The following is a 10,489-nucleotide window of genomic DNA, read 5'->3' on the forward strand; positions in this document are numbered from 1 at the left end:
CAGATGAAAGTAAAAAGGATACAATTCTTGGTGATTTTGCGTACATAAGCTATCTATGTTTATTTATTTATCTATGAGTTTACCCCATATTTACCGCATGTTAACCTCATGTTTACCCCATGTTTATACCATGTTTATCCCATGTTTACTCCATGTTTACCTCATGTTTACCTCATGTTTACCTCATGTATACCCCATGTTTGCCCCATGTTTACCACATGTTTACCTCATATTTACTCCATATTTACCCCATGTTTACCCCGTGTTTACCTCATATTTACCCCTTGTTTACATCATGTTTACCCCATGTTTACCCCGTGTTTACCTCATATTTACCTCATGTTTACCCCATGTTTACCCCGTGTTTACCTCATATTTACCTCATGTTTACCCCATGTTTACCCCGTGTTAACCTCATGTTTACCCCATGTTTACCCCGTGTTTACCTCATATTTACCTCATGTTTACCCCATGTTTACCCCGTGTTAACCTCATATTTACCCCGTGTTTACCTCATGTTTACCCCATGTTTACTCCGTGTTTACCTCATATTTACCCCGTGTTTACCCCGTGTTTACCTCATGTTTACCTCATATTTACCCCGTGTTTACCTCATGTTTACCCCACGTTTACTCCATGTTTACCCCATGTTTACCAGACTATTTACCTCATGTCCATCCATCATAAGTTTATCAACTAAATGAGATCCAACAAACCCTGCTCCACCAGTTATTAGAATTCTTTTCCGATCTTTGTAACTTCTGGAAAAATAAAATTAGTGATAAAAATGTTATTTTCTCTCTCCAGAATTTGAAGCGGGGCTTGGAATGATTCTTATTGATTTTTCTCTCTTTTCCCCTCTTTTTATATTTAATCATTGATAAAAATATCATTTGCTGATTAAGTCCACGATTATGCAGAGTTTCCCACGAGATATTACAGTAAAGCTTTGGAGCTATTTGCGGCATTCTTGAATGATTCGTTAAGAAAATTATCACAAAATTCGTATAGTCCTAGCATTTCCAAAATGTAGTCTGGCATTTTTTTGCCGTAAATATTAGCGGAAATATTAAAAATATTAGTTCACACTTCAATTTATTTTTAAAACTAAACTTGTCGAAATTTTAACAACATTTTTAAAATATCTTTAGTGATTTGGATAGTACAGAAAAATAAACGGCAGTCATATTTTTTTATTCCAGGACTAGGGGTATTTTGTTTGTATTAACTCTAGAATTTTACTTTTAAATTATGATGTGTACGAATAAATGCCGCAAATTATTTCAAAGATCAAAGACGACCTTCAAACGGTCTGGTTACTGTCATGTTTCGTGGGACACCCTGTATAGTAACAATTTCATTACATATATTTCTCCGTGGAAATGTTCAAAGTCAAGTGTTCAGTTTTAATGAGAAGTAAAGTGCTGTTCAAATAAACCGGAAAAATTTGTTAATTAATTAAAGCTTGAAAGTCGTCTTTGACCTAAATTTATTTAGAATAGCAGTGTTTATTTCTTTTTAATCAAGAAATCAATGTACTTTCTACAAAGGATCGGCGTTTATATCGATACAATGAGACAACCATTTTATTTAAGTTTTAATTTCAACAAGGTTTTTAATATTAAAAGTTTCCAAATAAACAAAGAGGAACTATTATTTAATAGCTTCTCTTTGTTTGTTTTTGTGTTTGAAAGCGTTGTAGAAATAAATATTAAAATCGAATGTCGTCTTTATTGTATTAGATATTCGACGACGAATGTACAATATTAAGTGGAGCTCTGTACCTGAATTTGATATCAGGATAAGCCTGCTCCGGGGGTAAACGAGATGCTAGTAGTTCAAGCTTCTCCTCCAGTATTCTTTAAAAAAAGGGAAATATATAAATTATAATAAATGTTAACTATAAGCGTAATTTCAAGTGACCCCTCTATGCAAAGATGGCAATGTCCGATTTACAATGGTGACTATGGGAGCTCAGAACCCTGGATCAGTGAAATCAATGGTTTCCAGAAATTAATATTAATTTTAAAACTTTATAAACAGTTTCAAGTTAGAGTAGCAGTTGAAATTAAAAGTTTAAGAGGAGTAAAAGAAGCAGATGAAAGTAAAAAGGAACAAATTAAGGTTAAAAAAACAGATGAAAATAAAATAAAGGAAAATAAAAAGACAAATTAACGTAAAAGAAACAAATCTAAGTAAAAGAGACAGATAAAAATAAAAAAACAGTTCAAAGTAAAATAAATCCGTGAAAGTAAAAAGAAGCAGATAACAGTGAACATAAACCCATAAAAGTAAAAAGAAACAGATGAAAGTAAAAGAAACAGATGAAAGTAAAAAGAAACAGATGAAAGTAAAAAGAAACAGGTGAAAGTAAAAGAAACAGATGAAAGTAAAAGAAACAGATGAAAGTAAAAAGAAACAGATGAAAGTAAAAGAAACAGATGAAAGTAAAAGAAACAGATGAAAGTAAAAGAAACAGATGAAAGTAAAAAGAAACAGATGAAACTAAGAGAACAGATGAAAGTAAAAAGAAACAGATGAAAGTAAAAGACACATATACAAGAAAACAAAAAGGATGAAAGTAAAAAGAAACAGATGAAAGTAAAAGAAACAGATGAAAGTAAAAAGAAACAGATGAAAGTAAAAGAAACAGATGCAGAGAAAACAAAAAAGACGAAAGTAAAAGCACAAATGAAATTAAAAGTATCAAATAAAAGTAAAATAAATATATAAAAATAAAAAGAACAAAGATAACAAAAATCAGATAAAAAATAATATTTAAAGGAACATTTTGAAAGAAAATGTCATAAAAGTAGAGATAAAGCAAATAATGTGAATAGAAATAGAAATTAGAATCAGAAGGTGAAGAGTGTTAGCTAAATATTAAAGGATTAGTTAACGTTATTGGCAATAATAATAACACTGACAATGAAAACGACAGCCCAGAGGCGGGGGTGGAAGGGGGAGTGATTTATTTCCCCTTTTTAGCGAATCAAATCCTTTTTTATTCTTAAAAAAATATTTATCCCAAAAACAATTATTTGTTTATTATCATGATTAGTATTTGACTAGACGACATAAATCTAGAAAACACTGACTAGGGGGTTTCAAGTGTCTAGACTCTAGAAGACGACATAGATCTAGAAAACACTGACTAGGGGGTTTCAAGTGTCTGGACTCTAGAAGACGACATAAATCTAGAAAACACTGACCTAAAAATGAACCCGGCACACAAACCCCCAAAGGCCCTCATCATGGTACACCTAATCTTGAAGTTAATTTTTTAACATTCTTCTGAAATAAATCACAGAATGAGTTTTCTAAATTCAATCATAGAAAAACACCAGAAATCTCTAAATTAAATGCCTCAAATCTGTTTACGGCAGTGGAAGGAGATCATTAAAATAATTTAGTAAATAGGGGCAAAACACCATTTATTTAAGGCTGGAATTTAAAATTATTAGTCCAAAAACATTAAAATTAATAATTCTAAACCTGACATTTTAAAATATAATTAGTTTAATCACAGTATAATCACAAACAAGTTATACAAACATAAACAGTAAACACTGTTCACTTAACTTCAATGTGTAAACTTTACGTCAATTGATGTGTATCAGTGATGTCAATTGATGTGTATCAGTGATGTCAATTGATGTGTATCAGTGATGTCAATTGATGTGTATCAGTGATGTCAAACTTCAATCATGACGTAATTTTTTTTCGAAAGGGCTCAGTTTAAAGACAATTTTCTTTACCAAACGTTGACACATTTCAGTGCTTTTTTTTGTAAAGTTGATAAATTTCAATGCTTTCTTTTTTTAAAGTAAGTACATTTCATGGCTTTCTTTTTGTAAAGTTATACATTTCAATGCTTTCTTTTTTAAAAGTTAATACATTAAATGCTTTCTTTTTGTAAAGTTTCTTCATTTCGATAATAACTCCGAAAGTTAAATTATTTCAATGCTTTCTTAAGTAAAAGCGTTTATATGACACCTGAAACCAAATCGAAAGATTTCGATGCTTTCTTATCTAAAGTTGATACATTTCGATGCTTTCTCTAGCTGTCTTCAACTCGTTTTTTAGCATCCGAAGCATCAATTCGCTTAATGCTATCTTTCTAAATATTAAAATCTTAAAATCTCAAGTATTATTATTCAAAAACCAGAGTTGGGAACTTTTATGTTGGATGCTTATCATTCTAAACGATTGATCTCGATATCCTTTGTGGGCACTTTTAATTTGAGAATCAATGCTTAATCTCTTTATTTCATTTATCCCTGGAGAGTATGATTACTATGCAGGATTTTAAATGAAGATTAATCTGCAGATTAACCTGCAGATCGGTTTTGATCTACACAATACAAGAGTTCCCACCTCAGGAACTAGATTTAATGAATAAGGAGAAGCAGTTGAGCCGCATAATGCCAGTTCAGCCAGGTCTATGTAGTTCAACTACTTCTCATTACTCTGTATTTATAAAATCTGGTTCAGCCAGGTCTATGTAATTCAACTACTTCTCATTACTCTGTATTTATAAAATCTGGTTCAGCCAGGTCTATGCAGTTCAACTACTTCTCATTACTCTGTATTTATAAAATCTGGTCTAGCTAAAAATATTTTAAAATGTGCAGCAATACGATAAACGATTTCTTTATTCCTGTTTTCTGATCTGTTTTGGTCTTGCACTTCTAAATCTAAAAAAAAGATCTGCTTAAAGGGAGTGTTCGCGAAAAATGAAAGGATATATAGGCTTAATGCGATAAAAAATCGCTTTTGATCGCTACTAATCTTTCTTCCATCTGTTGCGCCTGTAAGGAGAAAATTGTTAAATACGTCTGATACCAAAGAACGTAGCGCCCATACAAATTGAGAAAATTGCAACAAACGACTTAGACCGTAAAAAAGTCAACTTAATTTCAAACAAATCATTCAGATATTACAACCTATAGTCATCGATTATCTTTCGCCACATTTGTATATAGTTTATATTTTCTAATATTTTTAATTAATTTTTTATATTTCAATTTTTCAATTTTATCGCATTAAGCCTATACCCCCTTTCATTTTTCGCGAACACTCCCTTTAAGTACGTACATAGAAAAATAAGTATTAAAGGAACAGACGACTAGATTTGAAGTGACAAATTTGAAGAGTTCAATACCAGATTCTACAATAAAACCCTTTTAAAGGAAAATTTCTTGATTTTCTTAAACTAAAAAGTAAAAAAAGTATTTAATTCTGTAAATTTCCTTCTTTTCCATCTGCTCCATAATTTAATAAGTCTTTTTTTGATTTTTTGATAAAAAATCAAACACATCTTAATTGTTTTAGCACAAGAAAAAGGGTTCAAGTCTACTGAGCTGGGAACTATTGTAGATATTAAGATCAATACTTGAGCACGATCTTCTGTTAATCCAAAGATTAATTTAATCTTTGCTCGATTTCCCCAGTGTAATTGTACCCTAAACAACTAAACAACATCTACATTAATAATAATAATAGTAATAATACCTAGAATAAAACCTTTATCCTTGTCTCCTCCGTTTAAGAGTTTAACCTGACAAGTATTGAGTCTAGAGAACCGAAGACTAAATTTTTTTTATTGAAAAATGATCAAAATAGACAAATTCCTGTAGACGATCAATATTTCTATAATTTTTAAAAATATATTCAAAAGAAAATCCATTTTCTATTTGAAAAGAAGGAATCAATTTTTCTAAAAAAAATCCCTGATTTTCTGAAGATACTGTTCCAACTCATCCCTGTTATCCCTGTACACCCTAAATATATTCAATAAAAAAAACATATTTTTAAGCATTTTTGAATTTTTTATTTTAACAGATGGTCAAATTCATTCAAATTAACTAAGTAATGTTTTACTAATTTTATTACGCAATTAGCGGGTTTCATGAATTTGAGGGTTTCATGAATTAGAGGGTTTCATGAATTAGCGGGTTTCATGAATTAGCGGGTTTCATGAATTAGCGGGTTTCATGAATTAGCGGGTTTCATGAATTAGCGGGTTTCATGAATTAGCGGGTTTCATGAATTAGCGGGTTTCATGAATTAGCGGATTTCATGAATTAGAAAGAGAGGGGGATTCTAAGTTTCACTGTTTCTTCTTCTTTTTTATATGATATATTTTTTGTGTGGGTGTAAATCAAATCAGACTTTAAAGTACGTTCTATGACCACACTCCCATCCCAAAATAATGAAATTACTGAATCAGAGTCCGAATTTAATGAGTTTGAGCCGCGTCTCAAATCCCCGAATAACCGGTTTCAATTCAGTGCCGGTTTAAATCTTGAAACATTGAATAGAATTTTAAGTGAAACCAACCCTATTTGATCCGCGTCTCAAATTTAAGCCGCGCCTCAAGTTTTTTAAATTCTGTCTCAGGACTGAAATATACTTCATTTAATTCCAAATAGTTAAAAATGTCTTACCTTGATATGGCCCCAGCATGCTCTCTTGGAGTTCCTACAGTCACATCAAAAAGATTTAAGTTTTAAAAAATTATCTTAATCTTTGTATTATGCTTTACTAAAAATAGAAATCTCCNCCGACAAAAAACATGTTTGTAAGCTCACAGGCCTCGGAATCCTTAAAATCTACAAAAGACAAAAAAGATGTCGCGGTTAAAATAGTTTTGCATTGTGTGTGCATTATACAAACTGAGGGGCGTACATATACATTTTTGATTTTGATTTTTTAACAGGCCACTCAATAAGGACCAGTGCTAAGGATTCATTTAACTTTGATGCGGAACCAGAATCCGGACCCGGATGCGGAACCAGGTCATGAACATTTATTTAAGATTTTCTGATTTTATTTAAGAGAACAAGAATTTAATTATTTAACTTCTGTTTATTCGTTATTTTGATAATAAAGTTTTTCATAATTTTTTCTTAAAAGATTTTTGTTTTAGTTTAGGGTTGATATTTTGCTCCTTGGATCCAGGATCCGTGGATCCGCATAATTGTGTGGATCCGAATTTAGGAAGCCAAAATGTTGCGGATCCCGATCCTAAGCACTGATCAGGACTAAAACAAACTGATACATTTACGTCATATAATGCACTTTATGTTCGTTTGAACGCAACTCTAATGTAAAAATAAATTATTGGGGAGAAATATTTTATTCCTAATTGTTCCAGTTCTTCAGCTAGCACAGAATATTCTACGCGATTCTTCCCACCTGCCTTAAATAAAAATTCAAGATGAAAAAAAGTTAAAAATACAAAAATGTTCCCTTTCATCAGATCTTCTCCTTTCATCAATCCAAATGTTCTGCACACTCCTGTATGCCGAGTCAATTAGCGCCTGATCCAATCAGGGTTCAGTCATGTGTTTGTTGTCTCCTCTGAACCAATAGAAATAGTATGGCAGTAACATCTATCTTTCTATCTGTCTTGTTATCCAATTAGAGATATGAATCCTTCAATCGGCGCTATCAGTAAATGGAAATATTTACTTCTACTGAAACTATAGTGCGCAAACGTACATAATCTTCACTGCCAATAAAAGTTAAGAAATACGACGATACCTTCAAATTACCTATCTTATGTAAAGGTTTGGAGGTTTCTGCTGTAAATCGTAGACGCTCCTCTACAATGAAGGTTAATTAAAATAACACCGGCAGTCGCAATAATCGACCTGAGAAAAGGACATACTAAAAAAGTTGACAGCTGAGACATTGGACCTTGACGGCGGACGCACTAATATGGGTCCTCATTGAGAACTCACAAATCAGAACAGTATACACTATAATAAAGGTGTTTGACATCAAGTTGCAAAGATATCAGAATTAGAATATTACGAATGATGGTAAATGCTCAGATCTTTGCAGAAACTAATTTCAATCTTTTATCAACCTAAACTTCTCCCCAAACTAAATTCTCAGTTTAAAATGATTGTCTTACCATGGCAATCCATTCCAATGCAGACACAACAGCCAGCAATTCTAAACAAAATAATATCATACGTAAAAGTAAGATTTAAATAATCTGAGGTTATTGGATTGGAAGTTAATTAATAAAAAATTGAAAATTTTAGAATAAAAATATTATCAAAAGAGACTTTACAATATATATATTTATGTGATTTTCAGTGGTATGTCTGATTCACAACGGGACCCTTTAAACCTTTGTTAGACCCAGGATGAATGAGATATCCTTATTTTTTTACAATTGTTATTTCTCTGTAAAAGTAATTTTACGATTTAAGCTGTAGAGACAATGATGGAATTTATGACAATTTAGCAAGTAAGAAAAACAACGATAAGAGGTTTTTATAAAGGGTACAATTGTGAATTAAGCATGCACTGTAATCCATTAGATGCAAGCCCTCGCACAAAAACCGAACCTAAGATTTTGCCAATTACTCCATCTGAGTTTAAGCTGAAACCAAGCACAGTGCAGTTTTGAAATGTCCTGGGTAACATAAAAAGTATGTGTGAGTTGGTGGCCGCTTGGGTAGAACCAAGACGATGCTTCAAAGTCTAAAAATCAGATGCATAACTTTTCCGGTTGATTTGGTTTGGTCACTTGGAATATAATATACAGTCCCTTGAATAAAGTATCCTACCTTGTTTAATAAAGTATCTGTTTCGCTACTTAGCGATTTCCCTAAAGACCTAATATATGTACCGTGTGNTGATCATACCTTGTTTATTTATTTTCAAGGAGATAGCCTTGAATAAAGTATCCTACCTTGTTTATCTATTTTTAATGAGCTAGCCTTGAATAAAGTATCCTACCTTGTTTAATAAAGTATCCTACCTTGTTTATTTATTTTCAAGGAGCTGGCCTTGAATAAAGTATCCTACCTTGCTTATCTATTTTCAAGGAGCTGGCCTTGAATAAAGTATCCTACCTTGTTTCTTTATTTTCCAGGAGCTAGCCTTGAATAAAGTATCCTACCTTGTTTATCTATTTTCAAGGAGCTGGCCTTGAATAAAGTATCCTACCTTGTTTATCTATTTTAAAGGAGCTGGCATTGAATAAAGTATCCTACCTTGTTTATCTATTTTCAAGGAGCTGGCCTTGAATAAGGTATCCTACCTTGTTTATCTATTTTTAAGGAGCTGGCCTTGAATAAAGTATCCTACCTTGTTTATCTATGTTTAAGGAGCTGGCCTTGAATAAAGTATCCTACATTGAATATCTATTTTCAATGAGCTGGCCTTGAATAAAGTATCCTACCTTGTTTAATAAAGTATCCTACCTTGTTTATTTATTTTCAAGGAGCTGGCCTTGAATAAAGTATAGGATTTCAAGATCTTCAATACTCAGAACACTTCCCAACAGTGTAGAGGATAATATCTTTAGAAAGAAATTGACAACATTTTATTTTTGAATCTTTATTAGAAAACGCGAGTCTTTGCCACAAACTCTTTAACAACATTCTGTTAGATCAAATAGTCTAAGCTTGAAATATCAATGGTTTACATTATCAGGTTGTAAAGATATAGGGACTAGAAAATTGGAATTTGTGGCAAAGGCTCAATTGCTTTGCTTTAATTTCAGAGAATTAAATAATTCCTCAAACAAAAAGTCTAAACATTGAAAGTTTTTGTTAAAACATTTTAATTTTCAACTTCAAAAGAAGAGATAATTGTTAATTGGTAAATGGACCAACTAATTAAAAACACACCAACTAGATGAAAACACTTTACTTTCATCGAAGAGTTTTTCTAATATCTTTTACTACGAATTCTTTATTATTTTACCCTTTTTGATAAATATGTACTTATGTGATTCTAAAACTTTTGCCAAATAATTATGCCTTAATGCAGAGCTGCCTCAATCTAGAAAAATCACATTTATAAAAAAAAAAATTTCGTGACCATTACAGACGGATTTTTGTAAAATAAATATAAAAATTTTATTAAATGATTTTTTCCTGATAGCACTCATTTTCGATATTTCTCCAATCTGGGCTAAAACCTAACAAAAATTTACTAAGTCAGATCGTTTTCTGAGACTTCCCCAACACCTAATCTTTTCCATATATTTAACACTCCTTCCAAATGAAATGAAATAAAATGAAATCAATTCAGATCAATTGAAACCAAACCTAACCTAACCTAACCAAACCTAACCTAAACAAACCAAACCAAACCAAACTCTCAGGGTGCCCTTCTCTCAACTTTCATACAGTGAATCCCAGATATAGGAAAAGGAATACATATCAAGAGTTTTCTATAATGTTGTAATACATATTTAAGATCAAATGCCGCGGAAAAATGCATTCATATTTCAGGGATATCAATTTATCTTGAATTGAAAATAAAAAGAAGTTTCTTTAGAATTATACATTATGCAAAATTCTTGCTATGTTTTCATATATCTGGGATTCACTGTACTAAATCAGGTATAAAGAAAGGTGTAGACGGCATTATATCTTTCTTTCGAGTTAAATGACTTTTTAAGGTTTTATATCCCGGATGAAAATTTATCTGTTTTTCTGATTATTTCTATCTATTT

The 10,489-nt window shown here is 31.6% G+C and overlaps 2 protein-coding genes across 2 annotated transcripts in view; both read right to left on the reverse strand.

Moving 5' to 3' along the window:
* LOC111704876 (UDP-glucuronic acid decarboxylase 1) overlaps positions 1 to 1,891 on the reverse strand; it is an 8,803-nt gene extending 6,912 nt beyond the window's left edge. The window contains exons 1-2 of the mRNA XM_023477246.1: positions 1,785 to 1,891; positions 668 to 761 (exon numbers count right to left, since the gene is read on the reverse strand). Coding sequence (XP_023333014.1) covers positions 668 to 685 — 18 coding nt within the window. The 5' untranslated portion in view covers positions 686 to 761; positions 1,785 to 1,891. The remainder of the gene's footprint in view (positions 1 to 667; positions 762 to 1,784) is intronic.
* A 1,402-nt stretch (positions 1,892 to 3,293) lies between these two features.
* On the reverse strand, positions 3,294 to 9,248 carry LOC111704867 (COMM domain-containing protein 4). Its single transcript, XM_023477237.1, has 8 exons — positions 9,228 to 9,248; positions 7,925 to 7,965; positions 7,147 to 7,204; positions 6,450 to 6,483; positions 5,733 to 5,783; positions 5,515 to 5,591; positions 4,661 to 4,697; positions 3,294 to 4,120 (listed from the first exon to the last, which is right to left on the reverse strand). The coding sequence occupies exons 2-8, from the start codon at positions 7,925 to 7,927 to the stop codon at positions 4,033 to 4,035; spliced, it is 348 nt and encodes a 115-aa protein (XP_023333005.1). The 5' UTR covers positions 7,928 to 7,965; positions 9,228 to 9,248; the 3' UTR covers positions 3,294 to 4,032.
* Positions 9,249 to 10,489: the final 1,241 nt, after the last annotated feature.

This window comes from Eurytemora carolleeae, unplaced genomic scaffold, assembly GCF_000591075.1.
Source record: "Eurytemora carolleeae unplaced genomic scaffold, Eaff_2.0 scaffold638, whole genome shotgun sequence".
Classification (NCBI taxonomy): Eukaryota; Metazoa; Arthropoda; class Copepoda; order Calanoida; family Temoridae; genus Eurytemora; species Eurytemora carolleeae.